The sequence below is a fragment of the Neolamprologus brichardi genome, chromosome 18 (assembly GCF_056152115.1).
Source record: "Neolamprologus brichardi isolate AB-2024 chromosome 18, ASM5615211v1, whole genome shotgun sequence".
Lineage (NCBI taxonomy): Eukaryota > Metazoa > Chordata > Actinopteri > Cichliformes > Cichlidae > Neolamprologus > Neolamprologus brichardi.
In genome coordinates this window covers 21,877,416-21,897,265 of record NC_142121.1, presented here as the reverse complement: position 1 = coordinate 21,897,265, position 19,850 = coordinate 21,877,416, and the positions used below count along the sequence as shown (strand labels likewise).

The following is a 19,850-nucleotide window of genomic DNA, read 5'->3' as shown; positions in this document are numbered from 1 at the left end:
GCGCTGGAAACACGATGACGGTTACAGCCATGGTTTTTAAATAGAAAGTGCCATATAATGTAAACACAGAGCTGAGATTATGGAGTACCTTGAGGAACAGTTAAAGCTCTGATGTCTTTAGTTGCATGATATTATAAATCCTCATGTAAAATTCTATTTTTCGCTCTGTTTTCTTACCTTTGTAAGAAGAGGGACAAGTTGGGTAAAGGAAGCGACTAATTCCCTGCAACAAAGAGGTCCTGTTAACACTTTTTCCACCACTTGTCTGCCTCGGGTTTTCAAAATTATCTAAGCCGCTTCTTTTTAACCAAATCCAACTCGTCCTCAGTGACCCAGGCAGAAATAAACACCCTCACCTCGTCACCCTACAGGGCTGTTCTTTACCACCTCTAATTCCTCACAGCAAGGGTAAGGATGAGCCTGTTATAACAAAAGCATCACAATAGTCCCGTCTGTGAATGTTGAAGTTTATTATAGGTTTCATAAAAACTTTTAGACACACATTTATAAGTTCACACTTAAAGTGACACCCATCACACGCAATCATCCTAAACAGCTGCTGTAGTGGCGTCCTCATACTGCAGTGGTTTGAAATACAAGTCATTAAATAAAAAAATAAAATCATAAATAGACTATTTACAGATCTAAAAGGAAATCAGTGTCCACAAAAATATGCACATTCAGTATATATTTATATATTACCATTCCTCGAGTTCTTTGGCCAAAAATGAGCGCAATGAGATCCAACGTTTCTCTTTGTTATTTTTAAATGGATCATATTTATAAAGAGACTCTTTGTGCTTTGGTGAAGTACAATAGAGTTACTCCATGAAGTGTAAACAGTTCAATCCACCTGACATTACTCTTGAGGCGTGAACTCACTTTTTCCAGACTCAAACCTCACAACAGGACCCAGCCAGCTGAGCGTCAGTTTCATCACAAACACAGTTTTCGCCTCTTTAAGTGTGAATGTTCTGAGAAACGCCACATTAAAACATCTGAGTGTTTGTCTCTGGAGTATGAACAGCCTCACGTTACAACATTGGAGAAGCCTTGCTTACTACACCGGTTAAAGCAGTAAGATAATACATAGAGGCGGAGTGATATGCTCTTAAATGTCACGGTGACTACTCTTTGGATGAAGGGTAACCACTTCACGGGCTCGGCCGACACTGAGAGAACACAAACATTTGTTGGTCAAACATTTGCTGATGGCCATACACAGCAGCAGACTGAAATCTACCGGCAGGCTCAATCCCCATCAATCACAGCGACCCTCTCCACTCCAGCTTTTTATTGACAAGTCTGAGATTTTAATCCCACACATGACACCCCCACCGTCCCACCTCCCACACGCTGTTCGTTCACGGCTCCTTCATGATGTAGACATACATCGTGGTGAGGAAGCACTTGAGGGACTCAAAGGCAGAGGACAGCCAGTTTTCTTCAGGGCAAAAATCCTTTTTCACCACACATTTTGTGATCTCCACCTTAAAAAAATGAGATAAAAGGGATATTTAAAAAAAAAAAAAAAAAAAAAAACTTGTTAAATTTCTTGAAGTATAAATATTAAAAGGGAAACTTTGTGCTTCCATTTATTTTCTGATATATAAAAAATTTTACACATACACTTTCAGAATGCACTGCAGCAATGGTGGACACTCGTATTGAACAGGAGGTGTTTGTGCAAGTAATTCCTATGAGCCAAAAAGCATCAGATGCTTTGCACATTCCATTTCAGATGAGGGTTTTTTATCCTACTCTTGAATCTGTATGATGTTACTGATAGCAGACTTTTGCATCAGCTCTGGCTAGTCACATTTGGGAACAGCCAATCATAAGAAAGGAAGAGAATTAGAACTCTCTTCCTTGGGGATAGAGAGTTCTATCCCCAAGGAAGAGAACTTGGGGATAGAACTCTCGGCGAACTGAGGAGCTACTACGAGGACTGATCTAAGGTCAGTAAGGATTATTTTGAACTGTGAATCATGCAAAACTACCCTGGTACAGTCCATGAATAGACATAGGAGCTGGAAAAGATCAGACTAGATGCATTTTAGAGAAGAACAGAGTTGTTTAGCACTTAAAAATCACACTTAATGTGTGATTAAATTGCAGTTACTGGAATTACCTTTAAAATCATAAACAATGCTGCGCCGTGCTACCTCATTGAACTCCTTAGTCCATATACCCCTAGGAGAGCTCTAAGATCATCAGGACAATTACTCTTAGTGCAGCCTAGATCCCGGCTAAAGACCAGAGGTGACCGTGTTTTTGCCCTGGCAGCCCCGAGCCTCTGGAACAATTTTCCTGCTGCTATTCGCGCCTCTGATTCCATCTATTCATTTAAATCTCAGTTAAAAACTGTTTGACCGAGCGTTTTCAGTTAGTTAGTGCACATACCCTATATTTTACCCTTATGTTATTTATCTTCTACTAATGTTCCACTGTATAAAACCCCCCACCTTATATTGATATATATATATGAATACTCAGTAATTCTATCTTCTAAACTATGCTCTAATGTTTTATTTCTTATTTTGTCTGTACTTTTTTTTGGGAGGGGGGGGGAGGGGGGGTGTTGTACTCTCTTAGAGCCATTTATCTTATATTTTAACCTTGTTGTGAAGCACTTTGGTGTACCTTCGGTTTTAAATGTACTATATAAATGAAGTTGCATTGTATTGTTACAAATAAAATTAACTGTTTAAATGAAATTTCATATTTTATTTTCCCCAGTATGTGAGGATCTCAGTATTTTAATTCTAGTCTATAGATGTCACTAGTATTACAGTTTTTGTTTTCTACCTGAATTTGTGAGTCTGAAAGAAAGAAGTTGTAAAATTAATGTTACTGAGGAAATCAAATGAGTTAAATGTCATAATGCCATTTTACTAGTGGCATTTCTTATTGCAATCTGTTGTCTCTTTTGTCAGTCCACTAAAAGTAAAAATACTGTTTGACTCGGAAGATGCACAGACACACATACACTAAAGTAAAATAAAACAGAGTTGGAATATTATTTAAATCAAGCATGAGAATGATCCACTTTGCAGCAGAAACTTTTCATCAAATCATCCAGCAGGAAGCCAGAGTAAGCAAATAACATCCCCATATCTCAGACTGCTGAAAGACGACTGAAAGCTGACTGAGCTTCATGCACAATCAGCATGTTTGTCATGCACAAAGCAGTGCATCAAATTCAAATCCCCCCCACCCCCACCCCACCCCCGCACACACACACAAAAACCAAGCAAATGCAAATCGCTGTTGTATCTCAAATGTCAACTTTTTATGCATTTCATGTTTGCCCATAATTTTTGCTGAGGCAGAAACTTACCCATCCTCCCCGTCGCTTCAGCCAGGGAACCAGGAATTTGCGGACAAACTGTCCCAGACTGTCCACTAAGATGTGCACTGTAGCCGGATGGCCTTGTCTGACACAGTCCACTGCCAGGGCTCCAGCTACCGCAAACATGGACACCACCTTACCCCATGTTATGCCTACAGGAAAAAACAGACACCAGTGGATTATGTTTAATTATTCTATATCTGTGTATCTGTGCTTCCACAGTTCAAGCTGATCTGGATTTTGTTTATCTGCAGCCACCGAAAATCAAACTGCCATCTTTACCCCACTATAAACATTCCCTCCCACACAAAGCAATGCCCATCGCTTTCCAGCTTCATATTCTGTAACCTGGCAGGAAGCACGGAGGGCAGTTGGTGCACCTTGTAAATATGAAAGTCAACAAACTGGTGTTAATGCTATCGATAAGGCCACGCCAGGCTGTAAAATAAACAGGTTTACACTGCACTGCCACTGACGCAGTTTCAGATACGGGAAGGTCAACAGGTTCAAAACTGAACTGTGAATGGAGCAGAAGCAGCAGAGCTGAAAAAGACCAAGTATTTGTCCCGTTACCCAAGAGGCACCGACCTCAAAATAGTCCAATATGATAAATGACGGCATCCGGCCACTCCAGGCAAAGTTTCCAGTGCAACGAGGGATTGTTATAACGAACGTCATTGATGCAGTGCAGGGCTTAATGGCATTGGCCCCCTTTAGCCCTGCTTGCATTGTCATGGTTGCTCCTTAGAGCTGAGCCACAGCCTCTGAGTGTGGCTATTAAAGGATAGAGCTTAAATGAGATAACTGTCCGTGGAAGCTGTCAGAGCACGTCATGTCTCCCTCCCTACTGAGAAGCGGGCCAAGAATAGAGACAAGATTGCTGGGGATAAAGCTGGAGGAGAGGAGGGTGGAAAGAGAAAGAACAGAAGTGGGAGGCAGGTGAAGATGGATGGAGGAGAGATGAGCCATGTTGATTTTACTGAAGGCGACCACAGAACAGATGACTGTTTCCAAAGGAAGATATGTAGATATGATCCACAGATGCCATAAAAATGTCATTCCTTTATGTCCACCACAAAGTAATGACTAACTAAAAGCTTAAAGGGTGGTTTTAAAACAATCTCGAGACTGCAGGAAAAACACACATGCCTTTTTTTTCCCTTTATTTATAGTCAAGTTCCAACCCGTCCCAGAGGGCTGGGGCTGCCTGGGTTCACCAGTTTGTTGTTCTTGAGGAGGAATCCCACGCCGTTTCTAAAAACGATACCCTCGTGACGTCAAAAAGAGCAGACATTTATCCAGAACACAAGCATGCAAATGTCATTAACCAAGTCTGTGTTTGATCTGTCCTGGTCCCGCGTCAAAGTTTTACCAGACTCTCTAATCTATTCCCGAGGCGCATACAGAGGACATAAAGTCACTCTTTATTTGGATCCTTCAAAATGTAATTCCTTCTTTGGACGGTTTACAAAACACATCTGTTGTCAAGACAACTTTATATAAAAAATTTTTGAAAAAAGGCACAAGACCAAGACCAGCGTGATCGACTTCAACCAAATAGACTCAACTAGAATTTAACTGACAGGCTTTTTGACACATTTGTTCTGCAATGTTGTCACTAAATTAGCACAAATCACTCCTAGCCAGGAATAACAGGAAGAACCACTTAGGCTGTTTATCCAGAGGTAACAACTGTGAAACAAGTAAGAACTTCCACATTCAAGCCAGAGCCAGCTGCTGTTGTCCTAAGCCATCTTCTCCTTGGTTTTGATCTAATGAACCACAGGAATAGCTGACCATATATTTTTATTAAATAAACAAGTACATCAGAAAGTGACAGCTGAGGCAGAGCAGTTTAGTGACAACCTCGGACACATGCAGAGGAAGGATAGCGGATATACTGGGCAAAGGGTGTTGAACATGGAGCTGCCAGGCAGGAGGAAAAGGGCAAGACCGCAGAGAAGTTTCACAGATGGCACAATGTTATTTATATGACTTAATATGGGAGAGGCTGCGACAGAGGAGGATGCTAGGGATAGGGTGAGATGGAGATGACCTGCTGTGGAGTCTTCACAGGAAGAGCAAGAAGAAGAATATGAAGAAGAAGAGGTGCAAGGAAGAAGATGTTGCTAAGCTACATCAGCATAGATTGAGACAGGATGACATTTAGCAGAGGAAGCAGAGGATGTTTATCTGTTCCCAGCTCATTAACTTTGAGTCTTTGTTAGTTATTCCAAAGTTCACTTTTTTAAAAAGTAAATAAATAACTAGATCTTAGCAAAAAAAGAGGGAGTAAATAAACACAAATTAAAATACCAAAAACAACAAAAATATTTTCACCTATTGGCCAACTTATTTTAAAAATTCTGGCTGGTATCTCATTACCTCAGTCAATGCACTCTGGACTTATAACATTTATTCCTAAAACTGGGAAAGACCCTTTAGACCCAAGTGGTTAACGCCCCATATCTTGGCTTAATTCTGACCAAAAAATCTTGGCAAAGGTCTTAGCGGGTCGATTAAAAGTAGTAATGGCGAAAATAATACATGCAGACCAATCTGGTTTTGTTCCAAACCGCTATGGTTCAGATAATATTAGGCGGCTGGTTAATTTGCAAAATTATGTATATGATTCAGTATATCCAACAGTGGCCCTATCGCTGGATGCTGCTAAAGCTTTTGATTGTGTTGAGTGGGATTATCTGTTTAAGACATTAGAAAAGTTTCGTTTTGGTGACAATTTTATTAGGTGGATAAAGATATTATATGATTCGCCTTCAGCGCGAGTATTGACGAATGGGCTCATATCAGATCTATTCCTTTTACAGAGATCCACAAGACAGGGCTGTCCCCTTAGCCCCGGGCTTTTTGTAATTGCTATAGAGCCTTTGGCACAAAAACTGAGAAATATTTTGGAATTTTGATGGGTAATAATCAACATAAGCTTCTATTATATGCAGATGATATGTTGTTACTTATGACACAGCCTGGGAAGTCAATTCCAGCCCTATTAGAATGTATAGAAAGCTTTACACTGCTTTCAGGGTATCGCGTCAACTGGGATAAATCAGAGGCAATGCCTACGTCAGGACACTGCCCTCATACTTTATTTAAACAGGTGGTCCGTGAATGGTTTGAGGTATTTGGGGATACAAATTACCTCGGATTACACTAAGATGGTTCAAGCAAATATGGAGCCAATGTTTGAAAGAATAAAAATGGAATTTGGTAGATGGTCCAGGGTACGTCTCACAATATGGGGTAAAATTAGCTGTGTTAAGATGATGACTGCACCCATGATCTTTAATATTTTATCTAATATGCCATTACACATTCCAGATAAGTATTTCAATCATCTAGACTTTTTGATCCGGCAGTTTCTTTGGGGTAGCTCACCACATCATTTAAGTATTAAGAAACTTCAAGCAAGTGCAAAACAAGGAGGTTTTTCATTGCCTAATTTCAAATGGTATTATTGGGTGATGAATGTGAAACAACTTAGAGCTTGGTTACCTACTGCACCAGAAAAAGAAAAAGTGACTTATGGTTTATTAGATAAATTGCATCAATATGATTGTATTTGGTCCCCCTTTACAAGCTGGCTTTCTGTAACTTGAAGAACAGAGGAGTAATGACAGAGTGGTGGTGTGGGGATTGGTGTGCGAAGAAAGAATAGGATAACTTCCATTTGTTTTTGTTTTTTGTTTGTTTGTTGTTTTTCCTGTTTTTGTTGTTGTTTTTGTTGTTGTTTTTGTTGTTTTTTAAATTATTTATTTATGTATTTATTTTTAAGTTCTGTTATTGAAGTTTAAAATGAAATAAATAAAAACTGTTGATGATTTAAAAAAAATTATGGCTGGTATCATCCCAGAACTCCACTGGTGTAGCCTGCAAATTTTTACATAAGGGTATTAAAGTAAGGCTGTGTCTATGTTAGACTGGATGTAGTAATAATAATAATAATAATAATAATAATAACAATAACAACAACAACCACCAGATTAATTATTTGCCAAAAACAACACCTGAACTATGTGAGGACACAATTACACACCACCAAAGAGCACAGCTGGAGATTGGGATTTTCTTTGTGCACAACAGCAGTTGCTTCTGTATCAGTACAAAATTTAAGAACAAAAAAATCAAGAAAATGCAGACAAAATTAAGCATCAGAAATATGTTACATATCTTATAATTGGCTAAATGATTCTTCTTTCAGCTTTAGCCTTATTTGGAAGAGATCAGCACACCTACATCTACACTCGATAACTATCCTGAAGGAACTCACCCAGGGATTTGTGTCTCCTAGATTTTGAACCGTCTTCGTTAGCACACTATGGAGTTAGCAACTAGCTTTCTTAGACTAACAGTGACTACAATTCAACCTCATACAGCCATCCGGCCTTCATTCTATTTTCTTAAATGCCCATCCAACCAGACTCAAGCCTGTCCCGGCTGACAGCGGGCGAGAAGCAAGCTACCCCTAACGTAACATACACATTTTAGGGTTACAGAAAGAAACCAGAAGCAACATGGAGGGAAAACTCAAAGATAACCTAAGAACATGTAGGCTCAGGAAGGTCAAAACTCAGAAAAGCCAAAAACCAACTAGAGAATCCAAAATCTTTTCTTAGGCAACACCAACACCTGCCACTCTGCATTAATTTTCCTTCCTGTGCATCGTTTTGAGAGGCCCAAGATTGGACATGCTGGCTTACACTTTAACACTATGCTACATTAAGCCATCCATCCATTTTCTACTGCTTATCCAGTTCAGGTTACACCCTGTGCAGGTCGCCAATCTGTCACAGGACTACTCTATATTAATTAAAGAAAAATGTTTGAGGTCTCTTAGCAAGACACGACAACGCTACCAAGAAGCCCTTTTATGTTCAGCATCCACATCCCAAACTTGGGCTCAATTTAGTAAACTAATGTCTAAACATAGAAACTTGGATATAGGACTAATTATGTGTTTCAGATGGAGTCTCACTCCACCTACATCTGATTCGCACCCACTCACTCTGAGCCGAATGAGCCTGGTGAAAGCTGCAGAGGTTCACAGTCAGTGCCTCCATAAGCAGTCAGCAGTGAAGGTCACTTCCTGTGCTCTTTTAATTTCTACTGCGATGCATCATCATCATCAACACTGAGCTTCATAACAGCCTTGTACCTGCTGAGAAAATCTCTGTTGCTACACCGATGAAGGCATCCGAAACCATGTTCTCCATGGCAACAGAAATGTTGAGCTGCCGCGCCACGTTCCTGTACAAACTGGGCTGTATACACTCCAGCTCATCGCCTAGGTAACAGAGGGAGAGCAGAAACAAAAAAAAAGAAAAAGGAGAAAAGTCTGTTAGGAAGTGAATCTGAGCGAAGGAGATTAAAAACAGGTGAAAGTGTACCACGTCACACATTTTAACCTGCCTGAATATTGAATTCATACATTTCACGTGACAAGAGTTCCCTCAGACACCTGAGTGCTGAGAAAAGATAGATGTGAAGAGGAGGGCTGGACCGCTGCTGCCTGGTTTTGGTTCAAGCTGTTCTCACACATGCAGATATAATCCTTGACTCATCATTTGGTCTGAGCTCATCAGAGCTTCAAATGCTCAGTACAGGCTGTATAGACATGTGGAGTATAAGCCTAAAGTGTTGCTTTAATTTAATGCAAATGTAGCAAATACTCCAGACACAGGATCATAATGTAGGTGATCAGCAAATTCAGCCTCAATTTTCTGGTTTCTTTACCATTCTCTGAAAGCAGGTGTAAATTCAATACAGCCGTTGCTACTTTCTGACATTTTATGGGCCAAACAAATAATCAATTAGTTGAGCAGCTAATCAGCAGATCGTGAAAATGGATTGCATGTTAGATTGCAAATGCATGAAATGTAATGTCAGTCATTTCTGAGATACTTAAACACAACATTTCCTTTCATTTTAAGTATGGTTGTTGGACAAGAAGAAAAAAAAAAACATCCCAAAGATACCCTTTATCCTATTTTTGATAAGGATCTGGATTTAATGTCCCAAACTTTACTTAACTCTGATAATGACTGATAATGAATTCTTAGTCTTCCCGCCTACTTACTTATAAATGTCATGCTATTTTCATGACAGCGCTAATAATGAAGCAATCAGTTCAAAAACTGGCAAATTCCAACAAGGCAATCACTGTTCAGAGGTCATCGATAAGGTGGCATTTATGGAAACTTACCAAGACAGAGAAGCACCATAGACACTTCAGCCAGCGCTGTGTTTGAGGGAGAAAAATTGAGTTCAGTTTTAGACCATCCCAACCCGTTCTGGTTGAGCCTCGACAAGATGTAGTCTCTGCACAGCGCCTTAGACTGGGTCACCAGCTCCTTCTCGGTCAGTGATCGGTCAAACACATCCAGGACCTCTGCAGCAAACACTGAAGACTTGCGCAGGACCTCCATGTCCTCATGCAGGGTGAGGGGGATCTGTAAGTCAGAGAGCCTCTGACCTCTTTCAATCAGCTCAGAGTTCAGTGGTGAAGATAATATGGCAGCTGTGAGGAATAGGAGTAGATGAAAAGAGGTCAGATAAGAGGAAAACGAAGCAGGTGATTAGAAATCCCTGCTGCTACTACACACTTATTTTTTTTAATTCACAAGAATGATGGGTGAGTGTATAAAGACATTTGGATTCTAAAACGGGAGCAGAAACTTACATAAGAATATGATGGAGGCGTTATTGTTGTGAGTCACATGGTGGGATAGTCAACTTATTCAACACTTCTTGGATTATGCAACAACAAGCGGCGATACCACAAAATGACTGAGGAAATATTCTGTTTTCCAGTCTCAATATAACACACACACACACAAACCCATCGAGCTTTTTTCACTGCAGTCACAACTTAACCCTAATTTTAAATCCCTGAACCCCTTTAACACGCGAGAAAAAGACCACGCTTACCATCAGCATATCCACATGATGACAAACACCCGCGCCTGATGTCGCAAACGCGATTTATCCGATAATGGACCTCCGATTTATTAATTAGTAGACGTTTCAGAGCGAATCTCTGAGGTCTTTCAAACAAAGCTGGACTGTCAGAGCAAGCGCATAAAAACTCCTCCACTGTGCAGACAAACCGGCCCAGACAATCAAGCAAACAACGGGCGAAGTTCTGCTCTCATTTCCACGCAGCAGATAGTGGGTCCACTTGCTTCTCCGAGACGCACCGACCGAGGGGAGGGAGGGAGGAGGGTGGAGGACGCCTACCTGTTGTTCCACCTTGCCATTGGCGCGCGGTGGGTGTGCTCGTTTCAGAGCCGGGAAAAGCCCGGATAAGGAGTTTGACAGCCGCCGCCTCCCTCCCACCACAAGCAGCTTCTCACCCCGGCGGACAGAGGGAGACAATTCAACTGCAACTACTTTCATTCACAAATCTGAGGGGCGATTAGCTCGGCTTTAATAGAATAGCAAGTTCGTTTGAATTTCTTCTAATATTCAGCCTTCAACACACTGATGAAAATCACCATTATGCTGTGATTTGAGCACAGGTGTGACTCAGGAGACGATCACCTGCCAAAGTTTATGTAACTGTTCCTGAAGCCAGAATTGTGCCGCTGTCAATCCCTTGCAGAGCTCCTTCACGCCGCTAGATGTCCCGCTCTGCTCATGGGTGTTGTTTGGTAATATCTATGTAGATTTACTGCATTGCATCCTGATCTTTTTATTTATTTATCTAGCTAAGATAATGAGATAAGATATGATAACTCTTTATTGTCATTGCACTGTCATACTTAGTACAAATACAAAGAAATATTTGCTACAGTCATGGAACACAAAAGAAAAAACTCTAAATGTCTTTATATTTTCTGTCATCTATTCAGTCAAAGAAGACCAGATATTTTTTGTTGTTGTTGTTTTCCGCTGTGTGTGTGTGTGTGGATGTGTGGATGTACTTGTTTAAACATCTTTTTGAGGACCAAAAATTAGTATCCCATTATACTTGTGGGGACAACAGTCACTTCTGGGGACAAAATGCCGGTACTCACAAATTTGAAAGCGTTTTTGAGGCTCAAAATTTGTTGTTTTAGGGTTAGGGTTACAATTGGGTTATGGTAAGGTTTAGGGTAAAGGTTAGGGTTAGGTATTCATTTCTGATGGTTGCGGTTTTGGTAAGGGGCCAAGGAAAGCAATGTCCTCACTAAGATATGAAAATAAGTGTGTGTGTGTGTGTGTGTGTGTGTGTGTGTGTGTGTGTGTGTGTGTGTGTGTGTGTGTGTGTTGTTGTTGTTGTTAGGGGGGGTTTTATTATTTAGTTTGTTTGGCTTTTTAGAAAACAAGTGCTCTAAGTAGGAATAAATATTACAATGTAAACTATATGAAAAATAACAGGTGAAAGGCATTGGTTAAATGTAAGTTTTTATTTGAAAAGACTGTAAAAAAAAGTTTTTTAAAGTATATAAAATAAAATATTTTGTTATTTCCTTTCCTTTCAGCTTATTTCCTCCTCAAAAAAGAGAAAAGAAAAACTGTTATTTGCTACTTTGCTTTTAAATTGCACGTGTGTTTTAAATCATAAAAACTAATCCAAAGGAATTTTTTGAGCTGGCTTCATTAATTTTCATGCAGTGTCACTGTTTCTCCTGTTTCTCCTGTGTTTTGAAGACCTGAGCCATTTATCCTCCTAAAATAGCCACAACTGAGAATTACATAAAAGCAAAACAGCAATTTGTGCAAACACGGGTTCAAACAATGTGGACATGGGAACTCAAGAGAAAACTGGATTTTAAGTGTAGCAAACTGAAACTGTTAAAAAAAAAGTTGTAAAAAACAAATACAAAAATTTAGTATTGTGATAAATGTTAGTGTGAAGATGCTCTGGTTATAAAAGGTTAAACTATAGCTGGATGTGAAACTATGAATGGTCTCTTGTATCGTTGCTTTTTCTCTTTTATCATGATTCTATATTTCAATTGGTTAAAGATGTAATTTTACTTACATGTTGATTTTTTTGTATAAGTGTAGGTGTTAAATAAGCTGTAGTTTTAACCTACATCCTTTCACATTTCTTTTTTCTTTTAATCCTTATAAATGAACCAAATAAAGATAAAGATTTTATTATTTTTTTATTGTAAGCTATATGCACAGAAAGATGATTTGCAAAGTCAAATCTCAGCAGAGGATTGCAAATGAGCTCCTGCTCAAACAAGGACGCCATGCCTCAGATGATAACACTACACATGCTTAATGTTTATGTAACACCTGCCAAGTTAAACTCTGACAGTATAAATATTCCAGACATGAGGACTAAATGCTGAGAGGCCAAAGGAACATTGTGTCACTGTGTTTGTCTAGACAGAAAGATTAGAGAAAGACCTCGGAGTGAAATAAAATCCCACGAGAACCAAAGTGATACAAAAAATAAACAGAAAACATTTTTTAAATGCCAAAAACATAATTGCAAAACTTGACTCTTGACAGACAAAAAGCAACTTGGGGATCTTTTTTTTAGTTTGGTCAGGGATACAGCTCTAACACATAGTCAGTCTGAATAACTTCTTGCTGCACATTATGTAATTTATTTGTTATTCTATACTCTTTTGGAAAAAAGAAACATCTTATCCTTTAGGTCTGCAGCAGAAGGGATTGAAAACGACAGTTTCAGGAAGACAAACGCACAGTCATAAATGTACAACACACACATATTTTGAATTTCTTCTTCTTTAACTCAGAAAGCAATCACACACCAGACGTGTGTCTTGTCTTGCACTTTTACCCCCTTTAGACAAAAAAAAAAGAAAAAGAAATTAAGAGTGATGAATGATGGCCCTTCCTCCTCAAAACCAAGCTAATAATCTGCAAACAGATTAGACTTCTGCATGGTGATTCCCTGAAAGAGTGTTTACCTCTCTTGGCATGTTGATTACTGCTGATGCAGGCTTTATTCACATAAGGATTAGATGAAGCATTATAAAGTTAAGTCATTGTTTTCACTGGGAGTGCACTTACTTGTCCAAACTCAGGTGAATGGGAACATATGATCTCAAAAGATTTTCGGTGTGGCTTCTTGGTTCAGTTAGTTTTGCACAATAAAGTAGTTTTCAAGGCTTTAACGTTTAAATGCAAGATCAAAAATTGAAAAATAAATACATTTATAGGGTCAGACACCTGCAATAACTTATTAAAAGTCCAACTTAAATACTTTTCTATATGTAAAGGGAATCAGAATAAGTAAAGTGAGACTATAATGTGTTTTGCAGTATTTTGTATAGTATTTTTTTTCTAAATTACAATCTGTATGCTGTTTCCATGATCAAATCCAAAACAATTAATAAATAAAACCAAGCTTGAACTCATAGCACTGAATGTATTTTTCTAGAATACCCACAATATGAAAAAGTTTTGTCAGGCTTTTGAAATTCCTCACATAAAACTTGCCACTGAAATGTTACTCAAGATCACAGACTCCAGTTATCTTCCATTGCAGACAGGCACCTGTCTCGGTTATTAGCAAAACAGTTGCCAGATGAGTGATTTTATTGTAAGAAAACAGTGATAAGAAAGAAAAAACCTTTTCACACATATGATCAGTATCACAAACCTGAATTTTTACATACATGGGGAGGGGAGAAGAAAAAGTCTCTGCAGTTTTGTTTAGATGGGCTGCAAACAAGCAATGGATTCAAAATGACAATGTTGGGGTATTTATACATAAACGTAATGAATTACATAACTCGGTCACTGCTAACCACTCGTGAACTCGATTGTTCAGCACAAACTGCTCTGGAGTGCCGGCTTCCATAAATGACAGAATCACTGAAGAGAGAATTTGTGAGCATGGGCGACCATATGATTTCTTAAGCAATCCTCACTGCTATTACATAAAGCACAGAGCTGAGAATTTAAAGAATCCCCCCACCACCATTCATTCATTTTTCCACATCCAGATGAGGCCCATCCTGCCTAATTTTCCACAATTGGCTAAGTGAGGGAAACTATTATCTGCGCTGCGCAGTGGGACTGAATGTCAGCTTGTTTGCCGGTCTGTTAGCTCATATGCGATAAACTAAAGTCAGTGTTTAACAGTCACAGGACCAAGATGGACAGGGAGTGTGCTGTATTATTTAGGAATATGGCAGCAATGGAAAACAGCTGACCACGTCGCTGGAGACAAAAACACCAGGTCTCACATTCATGTCAGCTTATGCTTAAAAAGGGCAAAAACACTCCAATAAGCAACATGTTGCTCTCACCCTGCACAGTTAGACTTGGTTTGAATGATCATTTTAAGTTCAAGGTTTTGTCACATTTCCACCAATGCATGGATGATTTAACATATAAGTGTCATTGCATAGAGTTCTGCCTGCATGTGAAACTGACAGCGCCCATAAATGTAGCATGCTTTTAGAAGAAGTCCTTCACTTTTGTAAGAGCCCTGTCTCTGGGTGAAACTGAACTGTTAATATGTTAACAAGATCAGGATATTACACTTACAATATGGTGCCTACCATGAATGTGAATGGCACATTCAGGAAGCCACCTGTCGAGTTTTAAAGGGGCTCTATCTGAAACTAAAACTGCCCATGTTGGAAAGTCTTTACTTTCTGACACAATGCGTTGCATTTCCAAAAGAATTTCACCTTTTTTTTTTCACTTTATGTTTTCATGCTTTCACTTGAGTGCACTTAGTGTTAAAGTGTCATACAATATGTAAACAGACAGCAGTGATTCCCTCTCCCCACTTCCTTCTCGCCCTCTTTCATGTGCACGGATGCCTTTCATTCCTGCCTGCCTCTCCGTCTAATCTTGTGGTGCCGAGTAAATTTCTAACACTATCCAGGCCTCACGCCTCTACATTGCCGGTGCTTGGGGAACAGGTAAAACCAGAGGCACCAGAGGGCCTGTCAAATAGCTGCAAGGGTTGGGCAAATCCAAATGTGTCGTTAGGTTTGTAAGTGTATTGTGTGGGTTTCCAACCTTTAACCTAAATCAAGTATGAAGAATGACATTATTACTTTATCCTCATGTACTTCTTTACTTTATTTATTTCATGGCTTTTGGCAATCTGTATTTTTATATCAGTTCACTTTTTTCACACAACTCTGTTTGTTTTCTTGCATTTTAATGAACTTATTAAGCAACAATGGAGGTAGTCGCCTTTGGCTCTAGGTGTCTCATGCAGGGGGCCTTTAACTCTTTCACCCTATCGCCTTCACCACTTATTGATGAGGCAGTCCAATCACAGGCAGTCTCGGTGTGGACAGAGAGGTGGAGCCAAGCACTGAAACAGGGTGTGGTTGTGAAACTACAAAGTAGAGCCATGGGGTTTAAATTGAGCTGAATGAGCCCAGTCCCATAGTTGTCATAGCTCTTCTGTCACTTTTACTCATCTCTCTCGGTTTCTTTATCGGTCTTTCCTTAAAGCATTTTAGCTACTGTTGGTCTATTTTCTGTGTGATTGTGTAAATATCATACATCAGAGGACAGCTGGAGGCTTCAACCCACGGAAAATCCTTTCATGCTTCTGGTTTTTCTGCCTGATCGCTCTCACGGGTGTCGCAGATCTGTTGGATTCACTGGATTGAGTGCTGCCGGCTGTGGCTGAGGAGCTGCTTTCCTCGCATACAGGAGTGCTCAGAGGGTGAGTCACTTGTTACACCTTTTAGCTTTTCACATTTGGCTTCTTGTCAAAACTGAAGAATAAGCTTGATCTAGTTCAAAACAACATAAATGATCTCATCTCGTTCTACAATTTTACTGCCTGAGCTTCATGATCTGCTCATATTTCATTCACTCATTTGGCCACATGGGCCAAGTTCTTTGCCTCACCTGTTTGACTTGCTCTGTTAGTCCCAATGAGCATTTCATTGTTTAAAACCTGTCATCTGAAATCACATGTTTCACAATTCTGCCCAAAATATCTATGAAGGACTTATTTTAAAAAGTTTGAGCTGTGAAAGAAGTACTTAAATTCGCTCTCTTTTTTTCCTTTTATATCTGTTTGGAAAATTGGACCCGAGGGCACTCAGGGGTGTTTGTTGAGGCTATACAGCTGTCTCCTGTTTGTTCAGTCAGTGAGGGAGCAGGTTGAGCAGTCATATTATTGCTCACCTGCCCAACCAACCTCTTTCAGCTCCGCTTCATCTCTTGTTCTCTGACTCTTTGTCTTTTTGTACTGTTCTTTTTTTTTTCCAGGTGTTTTGAAAGGGTACAGAGGAAGCAGTCACCATGCTGCAAGAGGCTATAACAAGCGTTGTTGAGTTCCACAGTTATCTACAATCAAGAACTGGTAAGTGTCTTCATTTCTCTCTTCACACCTACAATCTGCTCAAATCAGAACATTTTATTTTGTCATCATCATCAGGTGTGAAACAGCACAAAAGTATGTATGACCTGAAGTGCCGGTGGACCCACCCAGATATTCCAGTATGGAACCATGACGCAATGACTAAAACATGCCTGTGTTTCCTGTATGTGTTTTCCAGATGCCAGAGTCAGAGATTACCCTCTGATGCAGAGCCCCGTGCACATGACGACCATCCTCCTGGGTTACGTTGCCTTCTCCGTGTACGTGGGGCCTCGCGTGATGGCAAATCGCAAACCTTTCCACCTCAACACCGCCATGATAATCTACAATGTTTCCATGGTTCTGTTGAATGCCTACATAGTGTATGAGGTAAGACGAAAAGGTATCTGTTTGCTCTCTTTTACTACAGGTGTGATGACAATGCTAAAAGCTGCTGGTGTGTTTTGTTTTTTTTTTAACACTTAGTTTATGATGTCTGGATGGGCCACCACCTTCACATGGAGATGTGACCTTATTGACCCTTCCACCAGCCCACAGGCTTTTAGGGTAAGTCAGTAAATTTTTACAGGGGAGCTTTCATTGTCTCAAGCTAACGTTTTTGTTTTTTTGTTTGGCTTGGGTTTTTTAAATGTAATTTATTTTATTTCTGATTGAGTGTCAGATATCTGACATCACAGCCCTCTTCCTTTCCACAGATGATTTGGGTGGCCTGGCTGTTTTATTTTTCCAAATTCATTGAGCTTCTTGACACAGTAGGTGCATTTTCTTTTTTTTTTTTAAATCTTCCCCTTATTATTTTGGCCTTTTGATCAGTTAACCGTGACTGATCCCATCTGTGCTTTTGCAGGTATTCTTTGTGCTGAGAAAGAAACAAGGTCAGATCACATTTCTTCACGTCTTCCATCACTCCTTTATGCCCTGGACGTGGTGGTGGGGCGTCACCCTGACACCCGGTGAGCTTACTAATGCATGTAATCGCATTGTTTGACAGTGCAAGACCAGCACAACTCTTCTGTGAGATGTTGCATCTGTACATTAACATAATCTTTTATTACCCCCCTTCTTAAGCTGGAGGAATGGGCTCCTTCCATGCCATGGTGAATGCAACAGTCCATGTTATCATGTACACCTACTACGCACTCTCTGCTGCAGGGCCTCGCTTCCACAAATACTTGTGGTGGAAGAAGTACATGACCGCGATCCAGCTTGTATGTTGATTTGTTGTTTTTGTATTTTCCACAGCAACAAATTCAAATAAATGGCATATCTGATTTTTGGCTACAGCTCAACTGTTTTACAAAAACTAATGTTTGTGAGGGGTGGTTGTTTTTCAGACGCAGTTCATTCTGGTCTCCATTCATATCAGCCAATACTACTTCATGGAAACGTGTGACTATCAAGTTCCCCTGTGGATCCACCTGATCTGGATGTATGGGGTCTTATTCTTCCTCCTGTTCTCCCACTTTTGGGTGCAGGCCTACATAAAAGGCAACAGACTTCCCCTCACGCCCGAAAAATCAAAACAGAACGGCTCAACCAGCGAACCGTTCACTGTGGTGGCCAACGGAAAGCACCTTCAGAATGGCAACAGTCACCACTGCACCAACGGCAAAATCTTCATGGGCAAAGTCAAGGAAGTCTAACTCTGTGACCCTGCCTGGAAAATGAGAAGGACTCACAGACTGTTAGTTCGAATTAACACCATTAAATTCAGCATTCATATCTACTGGCATATTGGACTGACATCAATTTCAGTATGCTTCATCTAAACTGCAGTTTCTTTGTAAATCTAGTCTTTTGTGAAAGCACATCCAGTGTTCTTGGGGTGTGAATGGTAATCTCTACCTGCCCACGTTGTGTTTGTAAGTTGTAACTGTGATGAATACTGTATGAAGATTGGTGCTTATTTTTGTCACTGATAGTATTCTTCGACTCGGGCTCGACCCACACTGCTGTTTTTGCTAACATGGGCTTTGTTGCTTGGGAGTACGGCACAGTTTTCACACAAGACTAGAACATGTAAATAACTGCAATTATTTGTTAGCCCCCAAAAAGGAATTTCACTGTAAATGTCAAATATTTAAGTTTGTTTTTTTTTTTGTTTGTTTTTTTTTAATTTATCTTTGAAATAAAACTAAATTTAAAGGTCTGTGTAACTTGAAAAACAGTTATGGTGTGCACTGACTGAAAAGTGTTACACCTAAACTAAATTTCAATTTTAAGAGTTGTGGGAGAGCAATGTTATACTGTATATTACAGTTTTGTGTTGTTGTTAAAGTGCACATACACTGCTGTGCATGTTCATCTGTATTAATCCAGTCTGAGTTTTACAACTCTGTATGGTCTGTTCTCTTTGCACACTGTGCTTTAAGTTAATAGGCTTTCTATGCTGTTGTTTCTGAATTCTAACTAAAGAAGTATGAATATACTGAAACCCATCAATGTTTGCTGCTATTGATTACTTTAACGCAGGGGTCCCCAATCCCAGTCCGCAAGGGCCGGTGTCCCTGCAGGTTTTAGATCTCACACTGGGTCAACACACCTGAATCCCATGATTAGTTCATTACCAGGCCTCTGGAGCACTTCAAGACATGTTGAGAAGGTAATTTATCCATTTAATCCAGCTGTGATGGATCAAGGACCCATCTAAAACCTGCAAGGACACCGGCCCTTATGGACTGGGCTTGAGGACCCCTGTTTTAACGTGTATGTGCCCTCTGAGGAACAGAGGTTGGGCCTTTTATGCTGGTTTTAACTCTTGGTCAATTAAAGATAACATTATGGGACCTTTCTAAAAGCAAATGATTTATAAACACGAGCTTTCATAATCTGTACTCATAGCTGCAGTTGCACATCCAAAAAAAAAAAAAAAAAAAAAAGTACATGACAGCAAAAACCCAGCTTATTTTTGCAATATGATGACAAATATTTTAAGGAAATTCTGCATGTGACTTAAATGCAAGCACTCAGTTCTGTATTCAGAGTGAGCCACCTTGTGGCAATAGTTGGGCATTTGTATTTACATTAAGTGGGGAAAAAAATTCAATGAAATACATCCTTTGGCCTTAGATACTTGAGACACATCTGCAAAGTTAGTCGCATTTTATCAACCAACACTACAGAACAGAGCAGATTCAGCCCATACTAGAAGACGGTAAAATAAAGACAAAACGTGAATCACAGGAGGGAAGTGATCCGTTATAATAG

General features: G+C 39.8%; 2 protein-coding genes across 3 annotated transcripts; one reads left to right on the top strand and one right to left on the bottom strand.

Annotated features, from left to right (window-relative positions):
- Positions 1-455: 455 nt before the first annotated feature.
- On the bottom strand, positions 456-10,565 carry bokb (BCL2 family apoptosis regulator BOK b). Of its 2 annotated transcripts, none has more exons than XM_087832236.1 (5): positions 10,298-10,565; positions 9,573-9,887; positions 8,526-8,654; positions 3,341-3,504; positions 456-1,490 (listed from the first exon to the last, which is right to left on the bottom strand). In XM_087832236.1, exons 2-5 carry the CDS (start codon positions 9,793-9,795, stop codon positions 1,365-1,367), a joined length of 642 nt encoding a protein of 213 aa, XP_087688362.1. In that variant the 5' UTR covers positions 9,796-9,887; positions 10,298-10,565; the 3' UTR covers positions 456-1,364. The 2 variants fall into 2 exon arrangements, with proteins under 2 accessions (XP_087688362.1, XP_087688363.1); XM_087832237.1 differs by lacking the exon at positions 10,298-10,565 and adding an exon at positions 10,050-10,077.
- A 5,130-nt stretch (positions 10,566-15,695) lies between these two features.
- On the top strand, positions 15,696-19,074 carry elovl1a (ELOVL fatty acid elongase 1a). The gene is made up of 8 exons (XM_006786506.3): positions 15,696-15,977; positions 16,532-16,625; positions 16,822-17,012; positions 17,109-17,189; positions 17,339-17,395; positions 17,491-17,596; positions 17,712-17,851; positions 17,978-19,074. Exons 2-8 carry the CDS (start codon positions 16,565-16,567, stop codon positions 18,284-18,286), a joined length of 945 nt encoding a protein of 314 aa, XP_006786569.2. The 5' UTR covers positions 15,696-15,977; positions 16,532-16,564; the 3' UTR covers positions 18,287-19,074.
- The last annotated feature ends 776 nt before the right edge of the window (positions 19,075-19,850 follow it).